The 27,597-nt window shown below is 52.4% G+C and overlaps 1 protein-coding gene across 1 annotated transcript in view; it reads left to right on the top strand.

The window, feature by feature from the left end:
• Positions 1–27,597, top strand: part of KSR1 (kinase suppressor of ras 1) — a 150,387-nt gene that overhangs the window by 84,318 nt on the left and 38,472 nt on the right. The window contains exons 2-3 of the mRNA XM_089900759.1: positions 485–625; positions 24,795–24,942. Of these exons, the coding sequence (XP_089756885.1) occupies positions 485–625; positions 24,795–24,942 (289 nt within the window). The remainder of the gene's footprint in view (positions 1–484; positions 626–24,794; positions 24,943–27,597) is intronic.

Here is a 27,597-nt window from a genome sequence, read left to right as displayed (position 1 = left end):
GGGCGGGGTGTTAAGTAGCTTGTCCAAGGTCACAGGGCTAGGGTGTGTCTGAGCCTTCGGATGCCAGCTCAGTCTGATTCTAGGCTGGAAGCAGCCTAAGTGGAAGGCTACCCATCTTCCCCAAACCCCCCTGTCTTCCGCATCGTCAATCACTGATGCGCCCCTCCTCCCCTTCCCCCAAGCAGGAAGCCCTTCTTCCATTTAACCTGGTTCTGTCTTCTGCCCAGTCTTGACAGTTACTCTCCGAAGAGCGTGGTCCCGAGGGGGAGGCCGTGCCAGCCAGCCTTGAGTGGGGTAACGGGTGATGGGTGGTTCTCTAGGATTTCCTGCTTCATCCCGTTTGAATGGCAGCAGAGGGGGCACCTGGCAGGCCCCTGTCCTTATCACACGGCCCGTGTTTGCCAGAGCTCCGCATATCATGCTCGGGGCTGCCATGTACACGTGCCCGGAATGAACCCACTTTTCTTTCCTGGACTTCCCACAGGCAAAGCTGGTCCGGTACATCTGCAAGCAGCGGCAGTGCAAGCTGAGCGTGGCTCCCAGCGAGAGGACCCCGGAGCTCAACAGCTACCCTCGCTTCAGCGACTGGCTGTACACCTTTAACGTGAGGCCGGAGGTGGTACAGGTACGTGGGCTGGGCTGTGGGGATTGGGGTCTGGGGGTGGGGCATGGGGGGGTAGTCAAGCAAAGGGACCACGCACAAACCCGAGGACCAGCTCCACTGTGGCTAGTGCTCTATACTCAGGAAAGGAATGTGGGGGGATGGCAGCAACAGGAGGGACTCAGGGTACATGTGGCTCTAGTATGTGTCCTGGGTGCCATCGCTTTATGAGCCAGACAGCCTGACCACACCACTCATAGGTTCGCCGTGAGGACAGCAGCCGACATTTCTGGAAACGTCGGCTGTGCAACAGACGCTGTGTTAAACACTGTGCAGAGAATCTCACTTCATTCTCACAAAACCCTGTGAAGGAGTTACTGTCATTATTGCCATTTTATACTTGAGAAAATTAAAGCACAGAAGGGTCAAATAACTTGTTTAAAAGCATACAGCTAGTAAATGATAGCTTTGGAATTTGGAAGCAAGGGTCTGAGTTTAGTTTTCTCCTGTAACTGCAGTAATATATTATTTTCTTTCCTTTGTTCTCTCTTGCCATCCATCCAACCTACCCACCCACCTACCCACTAAGTAATCAACCAGTTTGCATGGAGAGGGTCAGGGGTCCAGGACAGCTCTCACGGGGCATCAATAAATCAATGCTTGGCAGGTGTGATTCACCCAGCTAGGTCTTTTAAATCCTTTATTTCTCTTCTAAAATCAAAAAGATGGACTCTTGCTATTGTTTTAAAAGTAATATGAGTTCATTTTATACTTTATTCATTTACACTTTGGAAAACAGAAAAGGGAGGGGAAAAATCACATACATATTCCCACTACTCAGAGAAAAATCTGTGGTCATTAAGATTCTGATTTTTCCTTCTAGTCTTTTTTTTTTTTTTTGCCCTAATAGTTAAGTCTTTAAAAAAATCTCTAGTGGGTTAGACCTGTGCTGTCTAGTAAGGTAGCTAATATTGTGACTTGGAATGTGGCAAGTCCACACTGAGATGTGTTATGATTTCAAAGATATAAATTCAAAGATGTGCTGAATCAAGACTTGATACAGAAAAAAGGAAAAGAAATATTAACAACTTTAAAATTTTAATCTGGTGAGATGACACTTTTGGATATATTAAGCTAAAGAAAATGTGATTCAAATTAACTTCATAGATATTTTACTTTTTAAAATGTGGCTGCTCAAAAATTAAAATTTAAGTGTGTGGCTTGCATCATATTTCTCTAGGGCAACACTGGTTTAAACCGTCCTGAATAAGCAATTTTATATTTTGCGCTTATCATTTGACCTGCTAAGCAGCCTGTTGTCCCCGTATCTTCACACTTGGTAACCCCCAGCCTTTTTTTAAGTGGATGCATGATGTTGAAGTGTATGTGCTGTGGTTTACTAGGCAGAGGTTGATTCCAGTTGTTGACTGTTATATATAACATGGTGGTTAATATTATTCAGGAAGCTATTTGTGTATTTAAGAATTTTCCCTAGGAGAGATTCTAGCACAGGAGGTGACGTGAGCATAAAAGGTTTGGGGAAGGGGGTAGAAGAAGATGGGAATGAATGGGGGGGACCCACAGCGGCGCTCTCAGCACCTTACATGCTCCCGGCCCTGGCCCCGGCCCCAGTGGCCCTCATATTTGTGGCGTATGCCAGCTTTTAAGAAACTGGCAGAGGGGCTTCCCTGCTGGTGCAGTGGTTAAGAATCCGCCTGCCAATGCAGGAGACACGGGTTCAAGCCCTGGTCTGGGAAGATCCCACATGCCATGGAGCAACTAAGCCCGTGTGCCACAACTACTGAGCCTGTGCTCTAGAGCCCGCGAGCCACAACTACTGAGCCTGTGCTCTAGAGCCCGCGAGCCACAACTACTGAGCCCGCGTGCCACAACTGCTGAAGCCTGTGCACCTGGAGCCTGTGCTCCGCAACAAGAGAAGCCACTGCAGTGAGGAGCCCACGCACTGCAAGGAAGGGTAGCCCCTGCTCGCCGCAACTAGAGAAAGCCCACTCGTGGCAACGAAGACCAACGCAGCCAAAAATAAATAAATTAATTAATTAAAAAAAAAAAAGAAAGAAACTGGCAGAAAAGAGTTGGTCCATGTGAAGGTTGAGGGAAACTGTTTTGTGAGCTGGAGGTATCTTGGGCGTTATTAACAGTTCCGCGTACGTGTAACACATAATATGTATAATGTATACGTATAATAACACATAATACGTATAATGAACTTCACCTCTCTACATCTCTCCTTCTGTCTCCCCACCCACCCATCCCCACCTGCCTAACAGTTTTCTGCCATACAGGAAGGAGATCCAAACATATAATGGTTAATCCATGGTGACAGATTTAAAATCATGGGCTTGGAGACTAGGAAGAACTGAATGGTCCCTCCAGCTCCCCAAGCCAACCCCTAAAATTTCTCTAGGGGCTCCCCACCCCTCCTTAAAATCTCAGGATGAAGCCGTTTCCCCTCACACTCATGTCTGTAGCTTAAGTTGGAGATACTGGAGCCCCACGAGGGCAGTGACTTGCCCAGCATCTCATCAATGTTATCCCTACTTGGCCGTGAGAGTTCAGAGTGGCCGAGGGGCTCTTTGAGGGTCCCAGAGCTAGTAACAGGGACAGACTTGAGGTTCAGACCTGGGCCTGCTGGACTCCAAACTGTGCCTACTAACTTCCTGTCTCGGGCCTGAGACATCGCTGGCAGATGGCTTTGCTCCTCAAGGGGTTTCCCTCAGATCTCCAGAGATGCGAAGTGCAGGAGACCCAGCCCCATCCATGTCAGTCTTTGAGACAGGAGCCAGCTGTGCCCAGGGCAGAAGCCAGTACCACGAAGGCTGGCTACAGAGGCTTTTTTGGCTGGCAGCCGGTACAGGGGTCTCCCAGCCGGGCCCAGAGGTGAAGCAGATCCCGAGTCAGGTGATGTTTGAATCACAAAGTCACGCGTGATAGTCAGAGCTGGGTGGTAAATGAGGGGCGAGCTCCTTTGTGCTCAGTGGTCAGACAGGCAGGAGAGCCCAAGAGCCAGGTGTATTTGGGAGCCAGGATGCTACCTGGCGTGGAGCAGTGGGGCAGAGTCTGAGCAGAGAGCTGTGTGGGGACGGCGGGCTCAGGGTGAGACGGCACGAGAGTCTCCAGTTGCTCAGTGACTATTGCCCCAAGACGTACTGCAGACCCGCCCACCTCCCTCCATGTCTCCCTTCCCCCGCCACCATGGTCCAGGCCCCCATCCTCTCTCGCCCAAACTCCTGCAGCAGCTCTGGAACTGTCTCCCTGCTTTATCATTCACCTGCTTCATTGCATTTTCCACACAGCAGCCAGAGTGCCCGCGAAGAAACGTAAATTGGATCACATCACTTTCCATTGCTTCCCACTTCTTTGCGAATAAACACCAGATGCCTCACACACTTTGACCTCTGCCCGCCTCTCTCTGGCCTCATCTCGCTCACTGTCCCCTTCGCTCCCCCCGGTTTGACCTTTGCACCCACTCTAACGCTCTCTGGAGTGCTCTTTCCTAGGCTGATCCCGTGGGCATCATTCTAGTGTCAGGTCTATTGTCACTTCCTCCAGGCAGTCTTCCCTGATGATGTGACCTAAAGGTCACTCCTATCTTTCATTTTCTACCAATGCACCTTGGCTGATTTTCTCAAGGGCACCAGTCACTTTCTGGAGTTTACGTAGCTTATTTGTTGCTCGTGGTCTGTCTCCTCTCTCCCGCTGGAGTACAAGCTCCGGGAGACAGGGACCTGACTGCTCTGGTTGTTGGTCACAGAATCCCCTTTGAGTATTGGGCCTGATGTGATGACTGTTTGAGAAGAGGGAGGAAGGGTGGATCTCATCATGACATGGCGGATGTCCCCTGAGTCAAGGGTTTGGTCCTGAGTGGGTGGTGACACAGGTTATTCCAGGGTCTGGCTTTCCAAGCCTGTAAGATAGGCCACCGTTGGGACTATAGCCCCAAAGATCCATCCTCCCAGTCATGCCCGGCTGCCCATGAGTCAGCCTCTGGAAAGACCCCGGGAGAGTTGGTGCTCCCAGGGGAGGGGCCTTCTCCAGGAAGGCCGGAGCCCCATGGAGCCCTTCTGACATAATGGACCACCTTCCATTTATTAAGGGGTTGTGCTTCCAAATGCCTGACCAGTCTCTTGCTGGGAGGCCTCTGTGTCTGATTATGAGTCTGCACCATGACTAAGGGGCTCCTGGGACCCCTGAGGGTCTCATTTTGCCTCAAAGCTGACATATAGAGAGCACACCTGGCGTGTAGTCCAAGTGCTGTGTGTGCACTGAGTCCTCGCTCTCTGCCACGTCTCTCTCCTGCCTCTTAGAAATGCCTGGGTTCTTGGCCTGGCTCTGGGAACCTGGCCAAACCCTCAACCTCCCTAAGCCTCAGTCTCCTTCTCTGTAAAATGGGGGAGTAACCCATGTGCCATGTGTTCGCTGAGGCAGTTGTGAGGGTCGAGCACTTCGAGGCACTGTGGCGTTGGCTGGGGTGGAAGAGGGAAAATCAAGGCGGTTTCCTCACCTCACCCTCAGCTGCCATTATCCCTGAGTGAGAGTCAGACCCGACAGAGGCTGTCGGAGGCTTGCACACCAGGCAGCTGTAAGTAGCCATCAGGGGAGTGGATGGAAACAGGGGCTGGCTGGGGGGCGCTTTTCTGAATCAAGAGGCAGTGGGAGTTGGCCGAGGGCTTAAGACAGAAGGCAGCACATGGGACCAACTGGAGGCAGGCCCAGTGTCCGCCTCCCACCTGCTGCTGGTCCCAAGGGCCACACATGGTCATCCTTACCAGCATTGGCATCCTCACCGCCATCGTCACCCTCACCGGTGGGCTGGAGGAAATGAGGCCAGAGTGGCTGGGGAACAGGAGGAGGGCAGGCTAGGCTGCCTGGGTTTTAAGAACCACAAGGAAACACTGGTCGGGTGTCACTCCATCTTCCCCCAGACTCCCCAGACCCTTCTTCTCAAGATTAGTCTTTTTCTTCCCCCCCAGATCTCATGTCAGTTCGGGCCAGAGTGTCCTGAATGTTGGAAAGAAGGCTGTTTCCTTTAGAAATCCCAGCCCCTTCTGACCGGGGAGGAGCTGCCTTCACTCGCTGTGTTCCTTAGAGATTCTCCTTGCCATGGGGGGGCGGGGGCAGAGTTAGAGTAGCTCCGCACCTGGCTTCAAGGCCAGCCCTGGGGCGTTGGCCTGTCTTGTTCTGTTTCTTAACCCCGGCAGTTGTGTGGACTCTGTTTTTGTTTTTGTGTTTTTGCGGTACGCGGGCCTCTCACTGTTGTGGCTTCTCCGGTTGCGGAGCACAGGCTCCGGACACGCAGGCTCAGCGGTCATGGCTCACAGGCCCAGCCGCTCCGCGGCACGTGGGATCTTCCCGGACCGGGGCACGAACCCGTGTCCCCTGCATCGGCAGGCGGACTCTCAACCACTGCGCCACCAGGGAAGCCGAGCTGTGTGGACTCTGACCGGCACCCACCCCACCCTGCTAGGCCTTGATGCATCCTGTGTGCTTTCAGCCAGAATTGGTTCTAGAATAGGTGCAAATTTCACAAACCAAAGTTCCAAACAGCATAAAAGCGCCATGCCTTTCCAAAGTTGACCTCACAGACAGGATCCTTTGACTTCTGAATATCATTGAAATCATTGTTTATTTTCTTAAATAAATGTTTTATTTTGGAATAGTTTTAGATTTACAGAAAAGGTGCAGAGAGAATGCAGAGTTCCCGTTCCCAGCTTCCCCCATCATACGTTACCAGGGTACATTCGTGGAAACTCAGAACATGGCATTGGTACATGACTACTAATTAAACTCCAAACTCTATTTGGATTTCACCAGTTTTTCCCTTACTGTCCTCTTCCTGTTCTAGGTTCCAATCCAGGGTACCACATTGTTTTTATTCACATCCAAATTTCCTTTTCTTTTTTTTTTTAGACGCTAAAATGGGATCGTAGAATATATACCATCCTGTGGGTTTTTAGTCTGAATCTCATCTCTGTGTTAGTCCATGCAAACCCACCTCATTCTTCTTTAGCAATAGAGTAGGAAGAGGTTGGATTTCTCTGTGATATCTTAGGAATCGCTGTGTTGGAGGGGTGTCCACGTGTGCACGTAGAGGCCCACACAGAAGGCATCAGTTCATGCCCAGAAGAAGCCAGGTGCCCAGCAGCATGGCACCTGGCGTATACTTGCTGGTGAAAAGTGACAGAGGAATGAGCGAAGGTCACAGTGGGATGGAGGCTGGGGGTGCCAGACTTGAAAACGGGGTCTCTACCTGTCCTTTTTCTGTCTGGCTTTTTGGGGAAGGGATCCAAATCCATGAAGTCTGGTAACTTCCTTGTGCTGAGCTATGGGGGTGCATTGGTGCAGTCAATACCCCCAAGATGATTTGCCCCAGGGCTGCTCCCCAAGGCCTCTGGGGATGGTCTTTGTGTGATGGGACTTGTCTCTTCAGCCTCTTCGAGTTCTCTGCTGATCTTGAGGCCTCATGGCTTCGTGACTGGGGCTCTAATTCTTCCCCCAGGAAAATACCTGCATCATACGTGTGTGTAGCCATGTATCCACGTATAACCTCCTCCTTCCTTTTCAAAAGCACCTTCCCAGGATCTGGGCCTCTAGGGTTATCTAAATAGTATTTCAGCTTTGTCCTTAGACTGTGGTCACCAGTTTGTGGCCATACAGTCTCCTGGAAAGAATGCCCTCCTGCTGGATGAAGAGAGGGGACGGACGTGGAAGTGGCCTCAGGGCGGTGTGGCACTTCTGGGTTTCTGGTGTGGACGAAGGGACTCTGCACTCTTCCTCCTTTTGCCACCGGGGACACATCTCAGCCCTCTGCGGCTCCAGAGCCTGCTGCAGGCACTCTGACCTGTGTACCCACTGACTCCTCTTCTCCCTCCTCTGTGGATGCTGGAGACGGGCAGCTCTGGAGATGCCTTTCTGTATTCACCCACCCATCAGTCCTTTGTCCAGAGTGACACTGTGCAGCAGAACTTTCTGTGATGCTAGAAACATTCTCTTCTGCCCTTTGCAGGGTGGTAGCCACCAGCCACATGTGGCCCGGCGGGGGACACTTGAAATATGTGTAGTGCGACGGAGAAAGTGAAATTAACGTTTGTTTCTATCATACTGAATTTTAATTTAAATAGCCACTTGGCGGCTGCTGTGATGGGGCAGCACAGGTCTGGAGCCCGTGCCGGTGGGGCCGTGTGCTGAGAGCCGGGATGCTAAACACGCTCTCCCCGGTGCCAGGAGCTCTCAGGCTTGGGGGAGATGCATGATCAACAGCTGGCACCGAGTGCCAGGACGGAAGCCAGCCTGGGGTCTGTGGAAGCAAGCGGGCACACTCGCCGTGGGTGCTGGCCGGGGGCTAGCCTGGCGGGAAGGGGAAGGACACACTAGACGGAGGGAGGGAACAGTAACTGCAAAGACCCCGGGGTCTGGGTCTCAGAAAGCTCGTGCCGTCCTCACAGGAAGTGCTTGCAAAGGGCTGGTCCGGGAGGAGATCGGTGAGGAAACAGGGTTGGTTCGTGGATCTCTCCATGAGTGGAGCGTAGGGGTTGGGGTTTTATGTGGGAGATCATGGAAGAGTGTGTGCATGAGAGAGGAAGACAGAAAACATTAGGATTGTTTGAAGGAAAGTAGAACTCCTCCTAGTGAGAAGGCTGGGTTCATCAGGGCTGGCGGGGTGGGGGGGCAGGGGTGGAAGGTGAGCCAGTGCCCCTGGCTGGTGAGGAGTGGGGAGCAGGTCTGGAGGGTTGGGGGGCCTTCGGGACGAGGGAGTGAGCAGGAGACTGAGTTTAGAGGCAGGGCGCCTTCCCCGGGCATCTAGAGTCACACGCTGTGACTGTTTCCGCCCCCTTCCCCATCTATAGGTTAAAAACGAAAAGTCACAGCTTCATGTTCTGGCTGCAGCTGGGGAAATGATTTCAGAGCCTGCTGGCTTGGAGCCATTTTTGTTTCTTCAGCAATTTCCCTGTCGGTAGTTGTTAAAGGAAGTGGCAAGCGTTGGCTGGGATCAGTGCTAGCCGGGAGCGTGGGTGATGTGGAGGCTGGATTCCATGGGCCACAGGCTCCCCGAATAAGGTCTCGCTGGTGGCGTGGTTTTTTTTTGCGGAACGTGGGCCTCTCACTGCTGTGGCCCCTCCCGCTGCGGAGCACAGGCTCCGGACACGCAGGCTCAGCGGCCATGGCTCACGGGCCCAGCCACTCCGCGGCATGTGGGATCTTCCCAGACCGGGGCATGAACCCGTGTCCCCCGCATCGTCAGGCGGACTCTCCACCACTGCGCCACCAGGGAAGCCCTGGTGGCATGTTTTGAACTGAAGATGCAGGCGGGTCCGGTAAGGGGTTTTTGTGGTGGCCCCGACTAGGCAGGTTTCTCTTTCCCCTTTCCTCTGTCCGTGCATTCCCATGTGTAAAGTCAGGCCTTCTCCTGGGGATGGGCAAGAAAGCTGCCTGACCTCTGCCACCATCTTGGTTTCCCATTAGCTGGGAGTGGCTCTAGCTCTGTGGGCCCCGGGATGTAGCGGGAGACTGTGTAAGATTAGACCAGAAGAGTGAACAGGTATTTGGCTCCCGGGTTCAGCTTTAATAGACGTGAATCCTGCCACCCTCGCTCCTCGCATCTCCTCACATCCCTCTTCCCATCCCCACCCTCTCCCTTTGGGAGCCCGAGGCCCCGCCATCCTGACAGCCTTGCTCTTTGGCATCTGGGAGCCTCCTCGGAATGCAGCACACACCCTCACCCAGCCACGTGCAGGGATCCAGGCCAACAGTCAGCCCCACCGCCTGGGACTGCCGCCATGCTGAGGAATTGAGATCTTGGGCGCTGACCTCAGTACCAGCCCAGAGCGGCTGGGAGGTGGAGGCCTGCGTGGTGGACCGGCATGTGGGCATCACCCAGCCAGTCGGAGGAAGACCTAAAGTTGGGATATGGGAGGAAGAGGGCAAACTACAAGGCAGCATTTTATAGATACCATCCTCTTTAATCCTGATACCTTGGGTGGGGGGTGGGGGCCGCGGGAGAAACACTATGATCCCCACTTTATAGCTGAGCAAACCAAGGCTCAGAGATGTTGAGCGACATGTTAGCATCACACAGCGAGCCAACAGGCAGGTCAGGATTCAAACTCACGTTCTTGTGACTCCAGATCCAGGCTTCCTTCCCCTGACAGATTTTGTCTTCTGACGTCTTACCCAGAATAGCTCAGCCTGGGGCTATTGTATGTAGCTGTGTAATTGAATTGAGCTTTATTTCTTTCAATCTTCCTCCCTCTTCCCTCCCCCTCCCTCTCTCTCAATCTCTTTCTTTCTTTTCTTTTCTCCTGCCTTTCTCCCCTCCCCCATTTTTCCTTTCTCTTCCTCCCTCCCTCTATCCTTCCTCCTTTCCTCAATCCCCTCCTTCTTTCTTTCCTTTCCATCCATTTATTCTACATCCAATGATCACTTACCTTGTGCCAGGTATCCAGATTAATTACCACAGGGGATTCATTGATGAGCGGAGTGCAGTCTGCCCTGGAGGGCTTACAGGGTGGTGGGATGTACACGTCTCCAAATAACCACGGGGCAAAGCAGACTGACGGGTCCCCAGGGAAGACAGTATGAAACATGGGGGTGACACAGAGCTGAGGGCGTGCTCACGTTTTCTCCTATTTGTCCAATCATGCGTTCGCCCAGTGAACGTGCACTTACCTCCTGTTGTGTGCCAGGTGCTGCTCTAGGCATTGCCTGTGAGTTCCTGTCCTTACAGGACTTGCAGACGTCACTCTTTCCCGTTGATGAAGTGATTTATTTTTCTGATCATGAACCAAAGTGCCCTCTTTTAAGCTCTGAGTGAGGAGGTGCGCCTGATTCCTAGAAATCTGAAAAATCATGAGATGACTGCTCTGCTTAGCCCGTACTGGTTGGCATTTTTGAATGATGAACCCATCTCCTCAGTCCTTTAGATTTCTGCGCTGCCAAGCCCAGCGAAAACTGACGAGACCGAAAGTCCCATGTGGGCAGGGACCTGGCTATCTTGTTCACTGCTCTATCGCCAGTGCCTGGCGTGTAATAGGTGTTCTTGTTGAATCTAAATAAGATTATCCAAAGAGTTTTGGTCTCTTAGGTCTCAGGAACTCTCTCATCTGAGCTAGTGAAGGTTGAATTGCAAGGGTCTCTGGGGAGGACTTTAGGGGCTGCCGATGGCCTGCTGTGGCCTAGGGTTCCTGAGCTGCCTCTGGTTTCCGCTGGCAACGGGTTGGACTTGAGCAAGACTGTGTGCCTGTAGCCTCCTCTGGGGCCACTAGCTCCTGGGCTGTCAGCTGTCCACCTTCTCCAGGGACTGCCTCAAAGGCAAAATTGCTCTAGAACAGATCTGCCCAGCTAGGTATTGGGAAATTCTTGTGTCAACACCACACTGTTTTAATTACCTTAAAGCAAAAAGTCTCTTCTCTCATTATTCTTTTTTTTTTAAAAAAATCAGCATATAAATTTCAGTGGTCCTTGCTTCCAGCTATATGTCTTTGGGCAGGCAGCAAGATTAGAAAGAAAGATCGCTTAAGAGCGTGACCTCTGGAATTAGACAGCCCAGACCCTGCTGTTGGGAGGCGGACATAAGCTTAACTCTGCCACTTGCCAGTGGTGTGACCTTGGATAAGTCCCTTACCTCTCTGAGCCTGTTAACTCATCTGTCAGCTGCTCTAGCTAGAAACTGAGGAGTCATTTCTGATTCCTTCTGCTTCCTCCACCTCGACATTCAATTGACTAGCAAATCCCACCAGCTCTATTTCCAAATATATATCCCCAATCCATCTATGTTTCTTTTTCACCGCTGCCACCTCCCTAGTCCTAGCTACTGCATGGACTTGTGCAGTAGCACCTACATCCCTCTTTGTATCACTCTTGCCCTTCCCTCTGTTTCATTGTTCACGAGCCAAGAGTGATTCTTCTTAAAACCCCAATCCAACCACCTCACTTTCCTGAGTACAGTCCTTCGCTGGTGTCTTGTTGCGCTTAGCATACAATCCAGACTCCTCACCATTACCTTCAAGGCTCTGGAATATTCGGTATCTGCCTCCTTCTATTTGGCCTCCTGCCCCTCCTCACTCTTCCCCTCATGTTAGGACAGGTCAGGTTGTTTCCTGTCATAGCCCAGGGCCTTTGTGTGTTCTGTTTCCTCTGCCTGGAAATTTCTATACTCTCATGGCTAGCACCTTCTGGTCCTCTGACAGGAGCTTAACAGTCAGCTCTTCAGAGAAGCCGTCCTGTCTAAAATTAGATGCCCCGCCCCGCCGCCACCCAGCCATACCCACCACTTTGTCTCAGTATGCTGTTTCCTTTTAGCACTTATTCACAAATCTCAATTACGTATTTTAGTTACTTTTGAATTTGCTTTTTATTGTTTCCTAATAGGATATAAGCTCCCTAAGGAAAGAGACTATATTTTTTGTTCACTGCTGTACCCCTTGTACTGAGTAAGGTGCCTGGCCCACCCTTGCTATTCAGTAGCTATCTATTGATTGGATGGATGGATGGATGGATGGATGGGTGGATAAATAGGTGGAGGATGACATGGTACCAGGACACTTAGTAAGCACTTACTAAGTAAAAGCTATTATGTTCTCCTACTTCTAGTTAGAACTCTTCTGTAGCAAGTTCCAATATAAACCGGCTTAAAGAAAACAGGCTTTTATCAGCTTAGGTAATAAAAGTCCAAGGAAGTCTGGATGCAGGGGCTCAGATGATGCTATTAGAGCTCACTTCTTGGACAGGCCCACTCCACATGGCAGTCATGAAGGGCACAAGCAGCTAAGCTTCACTTTCTTTCAGCACAGTAGTGGTGTTTCCTATTGAGAGCTTCTTACCCTAGAACTGTAGCTGAAAAATCCCAGGGAAGGCTCTGATTGGCTTAGCTTTGGTCATGTGCTCATATCAGAACCAATCACAGAGCTAACAAGACAGAGAACTCCAGTTGGCCCAAACTAGGTCATAGGTTCAGCCCTTTGGCAGAAAGGTGGCGAGCCTGAAGGGTCAGGGCCACCTACACTTGGGAATTGGGTCTTGGAGGAAAGAGAGCCCCACTGACAGAAGAAGGATGCACAGACACACACTCTCACTCCCTTAGATAACAATAACTGTTGCTACTGTAGCTCCCCATCCCTCACCCTCATCAGGGGCTCTCCATGGGGATGGGTCACCTGGCTTTCCCCTGGGGGGGACCTTGCGGTGACCGTTGTGCCCGCCTTTCCCAACAGTGAGCAGAACTCCTCTGTCTGTGTAGGAGGCAAAGGGCCTCAGGCTCAGAGGTGGTTCGTCAAAGGCCCAGACCCTGGCAGGGGTTCTGCAGAGATCATGTTTCTGGGATATAATAGGTGAGTCTATTCTTCAGTTTTTGTTTTTAATAACACTTCTCATTTTCTTCACTAAGATAGTAATACATATTTATTTTAGAAAGTATAGAAAAGCAAAGAAAATAGGTCATCTGTAGTCCTGCACAGAGGTAATGATTGCTTCTTGGCTTTTCAGGGTGTTTTTTTTTTTTTCTTAATAGCCAGTAACTTATGTGTATGTTCCTTTTCAAAATGTGAAAAGCATAGAAATTAAAGAAAACAATACTGCTGTTTATTGATGGCTTACCTCATGATCTTACTACTAAGAGGAAATGATGGAAACATTGTGGTGCATTTCCTTCCAGTTGGCCTTTGTTGGTTGATTTTTCTTTTCTTTTTCTTCTTTATAAATGTCATTTATTCGTGGATTTATGCTGTGACTCTTTAGTGAGTGTTCCCAATGTGCCTGGGACTGAGCTGTGAGCTTTACATGGAGCATCTCGTTCAGTCCTCCTGATAACCTTCTGGGGAGATGTCTCACTCCAGTCCATTATGGCTGCTGTAACACAAATACCATAGAATGGGCTAGGTAGCTTAAAAACAACAGAAATTTCTTTCTCACCATTCTGGCAACTGAGAAAGAAGTCCAAGGTCAAGGTGCCCTCAGATTCAGTGTCTGGTGAAGATCCGCGTCCTGGTTCATAGATGACCGTCTATCTGCTGTCTCTTCACATGGCGGAAGGGACCGGGCAGCCCTCTGGTGTCTCTTTTATAATCAGGGCACTAATCCCATCCTAAGGGCCCCACTAATATCATCACATTAGGATTAGGTTTCAATGTACAAATTCTGGGGAGAACACAAGTGTTTAGTCTGTAGCAGGAGGCAATGCTTTTATCCCCAGTATAGGATAGAGATAGAGAAACTGACAGTGTCACTTACCCGAGGTCACCTAGATGGTAAGTGGGGGAGCCAGGATTCATACCCAGGAAGTCTGGCTCCAAAGTTGGGGTCACAACACACACACTTTACATTCTCATGGATGAGACCATGTTGTATATTCCTTCTGTGATGCCTGAGCATCTTTTTAAAAATTTCACCGAAAGTAACATTTTCTAAAGCTAATTACAAGTGTTCATTGTAGGAAAATTTGAAAATATAAAAAAGCTCAAAAAAGAAAATAACCCCCCCCCAACAACCCCACCAGCCACTGCTAGCCAGCCATATCACTTTGTACATTTCTTTTTTCCAACTACACATAGTCAAGGTCACTGTTTTTGGTGTACAGTTCTATGAGTTTTTGTTTTTTAAGTATATGTATTTTAATTAATTTATTTTATTTTTGGCTGCTCTCATTTTATCGCTGCGCGCAGGCGTTCTCTAGTCACGGAGAGCGGGGGCTACTCTTTGTTGCGGCGCGCGGGCCTATCATTGCGGTGGCTTCTCTTGTTGCAGAGCACGGGCTCTAGGCACGCGGGCTCAGCAGTTGTGGCTCGCGGGCTTCAGCAGTTGTGGCTCGCGGGCTCAGTAGTTGTGGCTCGCGGGCTCTAGAGCGCAGGCTCAGTAGTTGTGGCACACGGGCTTAGTTGCTCCGCGTCATGTGGGATCTTCCCGGATCAGGGCCCGAACCCGTGTCCCCTGCGTTGGCAGACAGATTCCCAACCACTGTGCAGCCAGTGAAGTCCCTTCTATGTGTTTTGATAGCTGGTAGTTTGTACGGCTCTTCCTTTGGGTGTCTAAACCACCCAGCCCCAAATCTGTGAGAGCACCAGGGGCATTGGAAGCAATTGGAGTTCATGCAGGGGTGGGGTTTCCCCAGATGATTCACCGGGAGGAGGGAGACGATCGTGCCCCTCGTTGACTCGGGCCAGACCCTTTGGAGGGGGGCAGTGAGGCAGGGAACACCTCTCTGTCTGCAGCCTGGTACCCCAGATACCCTGGGTGCCCGGCCCCCTGCAGCGAGGCCCGCTGGAGCCTCTGTGTCTTACGCCCAGCACCTGCTCCGGGAGGTCTGTGCTGACTCCCCAGCTCCCCAGCACAGACTATTTTTGGCTGCAGTGACTGTTCACTACAGTCATGAAAACAGAAACTCCTCTCCCTACCTCCTTCCCTGGGACACCACACCAGGGACCGGGGCAGCCAGGGACCCTGGGCTCGGGCCCCTCGCCATGCATTGCCTGTGGAGCTGGGTGATGGCCAAGGCTACAAGGAGCACAGGGACCCCACCACCCGTGGTGCTGCGTGAAGCACAAAGCCTGGACCAGCGCGGGCTGGAGGGTTGCGAGGTAGGCACTGGGGGCTGGGATCAGGTGGCCTTTGCGTGAGAGCCTGGAAGGAGTGTGTTTGGCTGGGCTCCGGGTCCTTGCTTTGCTGTCTATAGAACACATCTGGAGAAATCAGCATATTGGGGTAGCACATGCCTTCCACTTCATTATTTCATTCCCTTTCTTTTTGGCCGTTAGGTGGCTGGAGGGGACCCGTCGGAATCTTACTGAAATAGATCTTCCCCTTCTAGTGAATGGTTTGGGGCCCGTTCGTGCTTTTGGTTTGAACAGGGCACACACTTGTTGTGAGCCTACTTCTTCTGCCAGGAGCTTAAGAAGCCAGCGTTGTGTGGGCAGGCCCAGCCCTGTCTCAGTGCTTCTGCTCAACCGGATAAGGGGGGCCAAGCCCTATAGAGGCTGTGAGTGCTAGCTTTGGAGGTACATGGACCAGGGTCCAATCTAGGCTCCATCGCTCACTTGCTGTGTCTTAGGTGAGTAACCTAATCTCTCTGAATCTCACTTCCCTTAGCAATTAAGCAGTTGTGCCCAGGCCACTTCACAAATGGCTGTAGTACCAGGAGTTGTTAATTTATGATTAGATTGGTTGTGAAAAGAGGAAGCATGTCAGGAAGCTGAGTGAGAATCGATGTGCCACAGCCCCGGGCGGGTCTTAGCGCTCAGCTCAGAACCTGGGTGTTTGGGTGTAGCTGGTGATGTGCGATTTGCTCCTTCTTTACAAAAAGAAGAAAGATGTGTCACTGAAGTGGGCATGGGTGGGGGTGGGCAGGAACATGGAGCCGAGGATTTCTGCCCACCCACCACCTTTTGAGTCACCAAGACATTAGGGACTTGCCAGGCTCCAGGTGAGGCCATGAGCCCAGAACCCCACTGCTTCCAGATTCCAGAGGGCTCTGGACCCGTGGGGTGAACACATGGCATGGTGTCCCTTAGGCCAGCACCTTTGGCAAAGATCCTCAGGGCAGACCTCAGGGAAGTCTTCCCTTTGGCTCACCTCTTAGAGCAGCTCAGAAAACCTCTAAAGGAATGACACCTTTACATCTGGGTAAGGAATGCCCACCGTGGAAAATGGTGAGCTCTCCCAGGGGTCGGTACATCCTGGTGTTGGTCCCCGGTGTTGGTCAAGGTCACCAGGGCCTTGGTCCTGGTGCTGTTGTTCTGGGTGACCCAGGCAGGTCCCCTCCCCTCTCTGGGCCTCGGTTTCCTCCTTTGTAAAATGAGTGTTGGACTAGAATGTCTCTAAGGGTCCTTTGAATTCTGCCGTTGACCTTGGCAGAGAAAGGATTTTTCTCCTTTCTTCACCAGCCTCATGAATACCCATTGGCCCCCTTCATGCCCTCAGCCCCTGGTGGCTCTGGCGATGGCCTCCTTGGCTTGAGTCCTGGCTCCATTGCTGCTATGGGGCAGGAGTTGTTTACAGGGTTTCTGGAAAACTACAGAGAGGGGCTGCCTCCCTCCAGGGTCTCCCGAGAGATCTCAGTCTCCCGCTTGGCCATTGTGGGACAGCTTTGAAACAATGGGCCCCTGTCCTCAGCCAAGTAGCCTCTGCCTCTCAGGTCTCCAGCTCTGGGCTCATGTCCCGCAGCCTGGCTCACCCCCCCTCCCTGCCCTGGACAGACAGACTGATAAACAGCCCCAAAGGACAGACAGTGCGCTGAACACTGGGACGTGCCCCTCTGGTCGAGGGGTCTGTGATTTGTCTCCTGGCCCTGCGGGAGGGCCCACCAGACCAGCGCTGGGGCCAGGCGTGTGCCAGGGTCCCGAGTGAAGTCACCGCGCACTGAGGCCCGTTTGCCAGTCCGGGTGCCCTGCCGTGGGGCCGGGCGGGGGGCCTGGCTGGCTGCACTCAGAGCCCTCATGCTGCGGATGTCGAGGAGACAGAGTAGACTTTCTGGGAATCCTCACTTGACTGCTATGTTTGTCCAGGGGAGAACTGGAAGTGGGAGACAGCGACAAAGCCGGCCGCAGACATGGTCACACCTGAGAGCCCCTGTTTATTTCTGTCGGTGCCTTTACCCCCAGGAGAGCTGGGGAGGTGCGTTTCAAACCAGACCCTGCTCGCTGCACCCTCTGTGGAGGATCACTGGGCATATCCCAGTTCGCCAGGGCTGTCATCCTGGGCAGTTCCTCACAGCTCTCCCGCTTCCCGTCTCAAAAATGTCCCCGTTGGGATGGTCCAATTGCACGCTCACCACCCCCCTCCGGAGGCCCTCCTCTTCACCCAGCTGCCGGCCCACTGCCACCCTGCTCATCCATCTGCTGTATCAACAAGGGACGCCACGAGGGCCTGTAGGTCTGGGGAAGCTGCTGCCCTGGAGCAGGGCTGACGTGGTGACAGGCCCCTGACCCCTCCAGCTTCCCCAGCTCTGGCCCCTCCACACTGCCCTGCTCGTACAGGGAGGGACTCCCTACCTGCCAAGTGTCACCCAAGGGCTAGTGTAGCTCTCTGGCTGCCGTCAAACCCTCCCCCTTCCTACCTGGACCTCAGTCTTCCGTTTGAATGTTCTCTTGTTTGTTTGTTTTAGAGTATTCCATTTTGGGTTTGAGTTTTACTGTGGAGTCTAGTGGAGAGTCTAGTGGGTTCTTTCCCACAGAGAGCAAGCATCCTGGGGGTAGAGAACCCCCTGCTACAGAAGCCCACCCATCTTCTCTGTCCATTTTGGGAGTAGTGTGTATTGGGGGAAGCACACAGCCCCAAACCTGGGGGGCGGTGTCTGGTATGTATATGTTTGTCTAATCCTGGTCATCTGGCCATTTTCAAACAGCATCCAGGAGGAGCAGTTTTGGAAATGTGTGTTGATGACACATAGAAAGGTGACAAAATGTAGGCTGCCTAGATGGCAGATGTGGGGCTGCCTTGCCTCTCCGTTGTGTTCCCCTTCTGCTGATTGTGTGCTGGGATTGGATGGGGAGAAGACACGTCAGCACAGGGAGAGGCAGGCAGGAAGGAGCAGTGAGACCCAGGGCCACCAGGGGATGGAGCCCAACATAGTTAACGTGTGTTTGTTGAGTGGCTGAATGACCCACGAGGTCAGGGGTTGCTAAATTACAGCCTATGGGCCAAATCCAGCCCACCACTGGTTTTTACACAGCCTTTCGAACTAAAAAATGGTTTTCACATTTTCACCTGGTAGGAAAAACAAAACAAAGCAAAACAAGGCTCTTTCGTGACATGTGAAAATGATATGAAATTCAAGGTTCTGTGCGCACACTTAAGGTTTTATTGGCACATAGCCACAACCATTTGTTTCCATATTGTCTGTGGTTGTTTTGGTGCCCTGATGGCAGAATTGAGTAGTTGTGACAGAGACCATATGGCCTGCAAAGCTGAAAATACTCTCTGGCCTCGTTCAGAAAAAGTGTGCCAATTCCTGCACTAGGTACCTCGGGATTTATGGGAGGAAGAATGGGACCTGGGAGGCAGCCACAACACAGGCTTTCCCGGAGGGTGGGCCCAGCCCCCAGGGGTGATGGTGGTGGCTGTGGTGAGAGCAGATGCCGCCAGAAGCTGGAGACCTGGTCCCAGGCAGAGTTGGGGAGCACCCGCCTCCTCCAGAGGGCAGGAGGGGGGCTGAGGGGGCCTGGCAGGCCCGCTGAGGGGATTGAAAAGGAATGTAGAGAGAAGACCCACTGGGAGGCCTCCTGCAGCTGCTTTTAACCCTGCAGCTGGAGCGCACCCCCCAGCTGGGCATAGGAATAGGGCACAGCGTGGAGTCTGGAAAGCCAGATGTGACCTGTGATGCCAGGTAGACTCTGGCCTGGGAAAAAGATCTCACTTTATAGAGCAAAGAAGTGGGCACCAGTACAGGCAGAGCCAACTGGCTGTGAAGAGGCAGAGGTGGCCCGTGCCTCAGCCTCATCTATCAGGCTGTGTGGCCTTGAGCAAGTTACCCACCCTCTCTGAGCCTTATCATCCATCTCAGGCTGTTATGAGGACTGCATGTGCTGACCTCTGTAGTTCATCTAACAGTGCCTGGCACCCAGGAGATGAGTAATAAATGCTCATCACTCACCCTTTCTTGATCCCTTTCTCCTGCATCCCTCCACCTCCACACCACTTTCTAAGGCTTTTAAGCCCAGACATACCAATGCGTAGGCCAGAGACAGCCACTCCCTGAAGGGTCCACCAGGCTTCCCGCTCTGTGAGCCCCTACCCTGCCTAGGAGGGAGGGAGGCGGCAGTGTACAGGAGAGCATATCTCCCGGGACATCTATGAGCTTGAGCTAGGCTAGGGTTGGGTTGAAGGAGTGTGGGCTCATGAGAGGACAGATCTGCCTTCTCAGACCGTTTCTGCCCTGGGCTACTTTAGCCAGACTTAAGGCCCTGCAGCCTTTTTGCCTGCATGGTCCTCACCCCCAGAAATTTTGATTTGATTGGTCTGAGGCGGGGCCTGGGCATCAGGATCTTTTTTTTTTTTTTTTTTTTGCGGTACGCGGGCCTCTCACTGTTGTGGCCTCTCCCGTTGCGGAGCACAGGCTCCGGACGCGCAGGCTCAGCGGCCATGGCTCACGGGCCTAGCCGCTCCGCAGCATGTGGGATCTTCCCAGACCGGGTCACGAACCCGTGTCCCCTGCATTGGCAGGCGGACGCTCAACCACTGCGCCACCAGGGAAGCCCCAGGATCATTTTTTAAAGCCTCCCAGGTAATTCCAGGGTGCCACCAGGGTCAAGAGCCACTGATCTGATCTAGCCAAACCCACTCATTTTATAAATGATGAAACTGAAGCCCAGTGAAGGGGCAGGAACTGGCCCAAGGTCAAGAGGGTTCCAAGGACCAAGTCTGATCCTTCTTTTGCTGTACTTGTCAGCTAGCTGGGAGGTGGTAGAGAGAAGCCCTCCCGGAAGGGGCTGACTTCTCCCAGGAGGGGCTTTTTCTCATTTTCTAGGGCTGGGATAGTGACTAGGTCCAAGACTGGTCCACAGACAAAGCCAGTATCCCCAAGCTGTCCGCTGATCTCCATGGAAACCCCGGGAGGCGCCTGACCCAGGCCCCTACTGCCTTAGCCCCTCCTGTGCCTCCCAGAATATCCAACTATTATTATCCAAGTTTCACCCCCTCTCCTTCAGCGCCAGCGGTGGTGAGAAGGCAGGAAGGAACCTCCGTCAGGTTCTCCCTTGCCAGCTGGAGGCATGGGGGCTCCCGGCCTGGGCTGCCATAGGAACCCCTAGCTCCTCTGCCTCTTCTGTCCCAGCCCTCCCACTGAGCCCTGGCCACAGAGGGGTGCCAGGGTCCCACGTCACCATCCACACGGTTCTGGGGGTCCACCTCTGGTCTCTCTGGTGGGACCAGTTCCCAGGCAAGCATCTGTGGGGAGGGATCCTGGCCCTTGAATTAAGCCCCAGCCAGGGAAGCTGGTGGACACCTCTGCTCACGCGCCAGAAATCCAGGTTCGGCCTATGGACCTTGCGCGCCTGCCGCACTGATTGAGACAGTTACTGCCGTGACTGATCCATGCTGTGCTCTAGGACTAGACAGGATGCTAGACGGAGACACCAAGTATGGGCTTGCGTCTCTGTCTTCCTTCAGCCCAGGCCTTCACCCGAGTTCCGTCCTGAGCTGCCACAGGTTCTTGCGGCACGCGGTCCACACACAGGCTGTGAAGCCCGTGGCATTTCCACGGCCCGCCTGACCGGCCACGGCTAGGGGGACGGCCTTCAGTGTCAGCCAGTACAGGTTGCTAAGTATAGACTCCAGGCAGCCCCGTGGCTGCTGGTAGTCCTGGGACACCGTCTGATACGCAGCCTGGCCTGGGACACCAGTTGCCGTCAGCAGCTGGGGTGGGTGGGGAGGGCGCAGCGTGTCTGGCCCAGCCCGTCCCCACCTTCTACTGCAGAGAAAAGAAGCAGCCGTTTCGTGATCGCAGATTGGAGTCATCTCCACGCTCCACTGGTCCTGCCCTCTAATTATTATCAGAAAGAGTAACAAAACGTCACCTGCCGGAGACATAAGTCGTGGCTCGAGGGAACGGGCAGAGGCGGGGAGCCAGTGTGCCCTGTCCTGTGGCCCCTCTGCCCACCCCTGCGCTCACATGCTGACCCGAGGCTCAGTGGACCCAGAGCACCTCCCGTAGCAGGCTGGGCAGCCATGTCTTCCCTTCCTGGTTTCCAGTTCACATTTTCTTCTTTAGACAGAAGCTGTGGTGGGGTGGGCAGTAATTCTCCTTGAAGCAGTGTGGACACTCAGCCTTGGTCCCTTCTCCAGAATGCCAGGGTCTGGATGCCTGGCTTTGAGACAACTTGGCATCTTCGTGTGACTCCAGGCAGGCGGAGGCCCTCCACAGCCTCGGGGCCTCTCAGACCTGAGAGCATTTCAGGGCGCCTTTGCCTGCTGGGTTGTCAACAGGCCCGTGAGTTCACCGTCAGCAGGCAGTGAGGCTCATTCCCTAATTTGCTTTCTTTTCAAAAAAAAAAAAATCTATTTATTTGGCTGCGTCGGATCTTCCTTGCGGCATGTGGGATCTTTATTGCAGCACTCATTGGGGTGCATGGGCTTCTCTCTAGTGGCATGCAGGTTTTCTCTTCTCTAGTTGTGGCCCGTGGGCTCCAGGGCGCATGGGCTCTGTAGTTTGCGGCACCTGGGCTCTCTCGTTGAGGTGCTCGGGCTTAGTAGTTGTGGCGCGTGGGCTTAGTTGCCCCGAGGCATGTGGGATCTTAGTTCCTGACCAGGGATCGAACCCGCGTACCCTACATTGGAAGGTGGATTCTTTACCACTGGACTACCAGGGAAGTCCCCCTAACTTGCTTTCGGTTTACAGATCATCCAGAACAATTGTACCTGAATTACTCTGGTCTGAAATAACTTCCTAACTGCGACTTGGCTGTGCCTGTGGCTGTGAGGGGGAGAATCGCATCCACGTGTGAGGTTTGGTGGAGTACACAGGAGGGAAGGGAAAGCAGCCCCTGCTGCCTTATCCCCATGGGGTGGACTGAGCCCTGAAGTCTCAGGGGAGTGAGAGAAACTTTCCAGCTCATTCGAAGCTGTTAAGGAAATACCTTTTTTTCCCCTTTTCTTAAAAAGGGAATGGATTTGAACATATTTTCTCTCTTTGCTTGCTAAAGACAAAGGACTTCCAATTTACAGTATATGTATATGTATATATATATATTTTTCCAGAAAGCAGGTAGAAATTAACTCCTTTACTTTGAAAAAAATCATTTTCCCCAAGATAGCTGCTGCGTCCCAAGGCTTTGCCCGAGTTCACGAGTGACAGTGGGGAATAGTTGAAGGAGCTTTGGGACCCAGCACACTGGGGTTTCAGTTGTGGCCTCGCCATTTATTAAGTTGCACCGCGTGAGGTCACTGAGCCTCAATAAAATGGGCTTAACAGCATCTCCTTGCTGCACTGTTTTGAGTGGAGACAGTATACAAAGCCCTGAACGTATTGTAAAGCACTAGCAAATAGTTTGTAATAATAAATGTAGTTATTATGCTTGAGAAACTGAAACTTGGTGTGGGCAGGGAGGAAAGGAATAAAAGAAAAAAAACATCTGAATTTGCATTGTAGTTAGATTGGGGATTGGGTTCCTAGGCTTGTCTTTGTCGTCATCAATCCACCTCCATCCCCAAATCAAGCAGACACTGGCATCTCCACTTTCCGTAGAACTGCTGAGCCATCACAGCCTTGGGGATACGCGCACGTGCGGGTGAGCACTGAGGGCACCCTAGGGAAAGGTGGAGGGTTGTTTTGTGCAGGTCAACATCACTTCCATTTGCTCTCCCCTGACAATATTGCCAAATAGCTTTTCATAGTGAAATGAGGGCAAAAGATGTCAAAATTGCATTTCAGTGAAGAGTGTTATTGAAGACAATAGAGGAAGACACATTGATTGAACAAAAGCTTCTGCCCTGGGACCATTATCTAATCAGCCTGCTCTGTGTGCTGTTCTTATCCACGGTTTCCCGTTCTCATTTTATCATCTGGAAGGACTTCTGACGACCAGGGGTTTGTCCAAACCAATGATGCGCTTCTTGGTGCTTTGGGGTATCTGTTTATTTCTAATTTTTGGTGTGAGTCATTCTAAACAGCCATGAGATTCTTTCCCACAACCCTGGAGACTGAAGAATATACATACAGGACACAAAGGTGGGGAGAGGGGACACGGCCAGACACCAGGGGCCACATGCCAGGCCTCAGATGTGGCCCCACCCCCCAGGCATCACAGAGCCCCCAAACCATTGCCCTAATGACTCATAGCCGGTATCTTCCTCAGGTTCAGTTTTGACACTTGAGTTTAAGATTTATAGCACCATGGACTGACTGACCATAACATTGCTCTCGTAAAATTAGGCACAGCTTGCTAATAAAATCAACGCAAATCAGCTTAGATCAAAAACTGCAAGCTTATATGAATCATTTGTTGTGGGATGTTTGGCCTTCCCTGTTATAGAAAATCTGGAAACTCCAGAAAGGGGACAACACCCGCACCCCCCGCAGCCCCCCAAGCTCACCACTGGTCCCATAGCTCTTTGAGCTTCCCCTCTGCTGGGCCATACCTTATTGCATTGCAATAACTTATTTTCACGTCAGTCACTCCACAAGCCACTTGAGGCCAGGGACGTGTCCCATTGTTCTGAGCTCCAGGCTCCGTATCACATGTGGCTCAAAGTAGTCAGAGCCGGAGGGGTTTCCCCACTCCTTGATGAGAGGAAAGAGCATAAGCTTTGGAGTTAGGCCTTGACTCAGATATTCGCTCTCTGTACTCATTTTCTTTGCTGTGTAACAAATTACCACGAACTTCGCTGTTTAAACCATCCCTCATATGTTAGCTCACAGTCCTGCAGGAAGAAGACTGGATGGAGAGGTCCCCACAGGCTCGTCCAGCTTCCCTGCTTAGCAACCTGCCCGGCCAAAGTCGGGGTGTCAGCCAGGCTGGCCTCTTACCTGGAAGCTTTGGGAAGAACTCACATCCAAGTGCGTTCAGGTCTTTGGCAGAATCCACTTCCTTGTGGCCTCGGGCCTGAGGTTCCCTTCTTGCTGGTCCGCCAGGGACCACTCTGTCTCCTCGAGGCCACCTCGTTCCTTCTGTGTGGCCCCTCCATCCTCAGAGTCTGCACCAGTCTTTCCATCCTTCGGGCATCTCACTTATGTCCGCTACCTTGAAACCTTGGAAGGGTGCGACTGAGAATCAGATATAGCCGGGTAGTAAGGACCTACACAGTGCTTGGCGAGGGTTAATTCTTTGTAATCCTTCTCTCCATAAGTCAGTTTTATTTGAAACCTATTTTGTCTGATTCAGAGACAGCAAAATTGTAAAGGGCTATCTTTATCTGAAGTACTTGTCATTCTAAAAAGTCGTGGTGGTTCATCATTCTCCTGTGTGGAAGGATAAATAAAAAGAGACGAGAAGGGAACACGCTCTTATCAGAACTTTTCTGGTATTTTCCTTCCTTTGCCCCCAACCCCAAGTTTTGGCATCTCTGCTTCAGCTGCTGTCTCAGAGCGCTGGGGGCGGGGGCCAGGGTTGACTGCTGGTGTCGTCAGACAAGTGGTGGCTCCGGGTCAGAGGCCAGCCCGCCAGCAGCTGGCCCCTGCCACTCAGCGGGAGGCTGGCCCCGGCTGGGAGGAGGGTGACTGCTCAGCCGGCTCTCCGCCTGTCCTGTGCCTCCTCAGGAGATCCTCTGCGAGCTCACGCTGGATGCCCTGCTGGACATGAACGAGGCTAAGGTGAAGGAGACGCTGCGGCGCTGCGGGGCCAGTGCCGAGGAGTGTGGCCGCCTGCAGTACGCCCTCGCCTGCCTGCGGAAGGTGACAGGCCTGGGTAGGTAGGACCAGCCCCATCGTTTCCCTCTCCCTCTCCCTTGGCCTGGACACTGGACTTCTCTCCCAGGCTTGGCCTGGTTCCCTGGGCGCCAGGGCTTTTGCTGGGATGGATGACGGGGTGGGGCCCGTGTGATCAGGGTCTCTGGGCCAGCTTGGAACGGCCAGGGTCCACCCTCAGAAAGCGTGTGATGGACCTGACCCGAGGCAGAGGGCTCTCCCTGAGACAGAAGGCTCCCAGATCCCAACTGGGCTGGCCAGTATGAAGCTTGAGCCATTGTTAGGAGCCCCGGGCTGGTCTGCTGGGCAGGGCTGCGTGATTTGCTCCCTGTGGAGCACCTCTGTGGGGCTCTGTGACTCTTCTGTAGTTTCCTGCAGTCCAGCCCCCTCCCTACCCTCTCCCTGCCCTCTCCCTCCCCTCCCCCTCCCCTCTCCATCCCCATCGCCAGCCGGCTGGGCTGTGTGCTCAGAAGGGCCCACGCTGGTGTGGGCTCAGCCTGAACCAAGCCTGAGGAGAGAAACTGCACCTCGTTTCAGCTGTGAGTGTGGACATGGCTGCCTCAGGCGACGTGTATAATCCTGGCATTATGAATAATGTTCCTCGGGAATTATTGGCAGGCTTTCTAAATCTTGCCCTGGAAACAGCTTCAAATGCCCTGACTTAACGCTCCCATGACCACCCAGATAAGCCTTTAAAATGAGCCTAATGAATGGAATTTGCTCCATTTTTTAATTCGCTGAGCCACTTGTCTTATCTCTGGCTGCCTGAAGCTTAAGGAAGGCTCTGAGGTTTATATTCTACTTGATTTTTTTTTTCCCAGAGAGGACTGTGCTTAATTTCTTCCCTGGCCCCATTGTACCAAGTCTTCCTCTGAACACAGAGCCCAGAGCTTCACTCAGTTCGGAAAACCTCAACACATCGGGCCTCTGGCAAGTGCCATGGAGTAAACAGGACAGGGACATGGTTAGCAGTCTTGTCCCCACATTTTACAGAGAAGGAGACTGAGCCCAGAGAGGGTAACCAAGGACACACAGCAGTGGGTGGCAGAACTGTGATTTGAGCCTCAGCCTTTGCCACCTGTGCACATTTCACTGTCTTTTTTCTTTATGTCAAGAGAAAAGATATTTCTGATGGATTAATTTAGCCATTGCTGTCAGTCACCTTCAGACAACAGTCGGAAAAAAAAAAGAAAAAAAAAGTACTTGCCACCCAAGCTGGGAATCTGGGGGACCTTGTCAGCCCTCCCGCTGTATGCCTGCATTATAAACAGTTGTAGAGGAGCCAGCCATTGGGTGGTGGTGACCCCCGTGTGTTAAGGCTGCTGTCTGTCCATCCTGGGTGCCAAGATAGGAAGATCACTAATTTACGAAGCACTTCTTATGTGCCAGGCACTTGACACACATGTGGCAACATCCTTTTTTTTTTTTTTTTTTTGCGGTACACGGGCCTCTCACTGTCGTGGCCTCTCCCGTTGCGGAGCGCAGGCTCAGCGGCCATGGCTCACGGGCCCAGCCACTCCGCGGCATGTGGGATCTTCCCGGACCGGGGCACGAACCCGTGTCCCCTGCATCAGCAGGCGGACTCCCAACCACTGCGCCACCAGGGAAGCCCGGCAACATCCTTTTAAGAGGTGGTGGTGAGCTCCTTTTGTAGCTAAAGCATCCGAGCACTGGAGGCCCTGGATGAGTTGTCTTGGGTCCTGCACCTGACACGTGGCAGAGCTGGGCTTTGCACCCAGTTTTCTTCCTCAGAGGGTGCTTTTTCCACTATGTCCCCGAGGAGGTCCTGGGCAGAGAGTTTATTCCAGGTGCTTCTTTCTCATTCCATCTCGGCTTGTGATACCCCTACATCCCCAAGAGGGACCCGCCGCACCCCAGTCCAGGACACGGGCAGGCAGATGGGTCTGCCCAGTAGTGGCTGCACTTCGAGTGTACCTGCTGGGGGCTGGGTGGGTAACTGTGATCACCCTGTCTCTCAGGTCATGCAGTCAGAGTCTTCATGGCACCCGACAGGGCCAGGTGAGAGCAGTCAGGCTACAGTAAAGATAGACTGTGGAATTAGACTGCCTAGGCCTAGCACTCTGCTGAGCCACTTAGAACCCACGGGACCCTGGCCCGTTATTTAACCTCACTGTGCCTCATCTTCCTTATGAGTAAAATGGACACAACAACACTTCCTCTCATAGAATTGTTGTGAGGATTAAATGAGTTAAGGATAAGTACTTAGTCTAGAGCCTGGTGCATATTAGATGCTCTTTTCAATATTAGGCCTGTGGGGTCCTGGAAAATGTGGATGTCTCTGGTCTTAAGAAACATAATGAAGGATGTTTCTTTATGCCAGTGGCTGGTGAACAGGAGAAGATCATGCTTGCTGATACTCCCTGTCCTTCATCCATGGCAGACATCACTAATCAATCCCTGGGCTCTTCCTACGTAGTGACTCCAGAGTCATTCTCAAGCAGCCACTGCCAGTTGACTGGTGTTGGCACGCACAACAAGAGCCATTTGCCATCCATGAGCTGGCTCAAAGCAGTGGTGATTAAATAGACAATTTGAAGAATTGAGGGCTTGTTTCCTTTGGTGGCAGACTTGCCCGTGGATCCGTGGAACTCATTCTTTCATCCCCTCAACAAGAGTGTGTTCAGTGCCTCCTATA

The sequence above is a fragment of the Delphinapterus leucas genome, chromosome 19 (assembly GCF_059928025.1).
Source record: "Delphinapterus leucas isolate spDelLeu-1000000601 "Yukka" chromosome 19, BTC_Dleu_Yukka2, whole genome shotgun sequence".
In the NCBI taxonomy this organism is placed as follows: Eukaryota; Metazoa; Chordata; class Mammalia; order Artiodactyla; family Monodontidae; genus Delphinapterus; species Delphinapterus leucas.
This window is presented reverse-complemented; position numbering and strand designations above follow the sequence as displayed.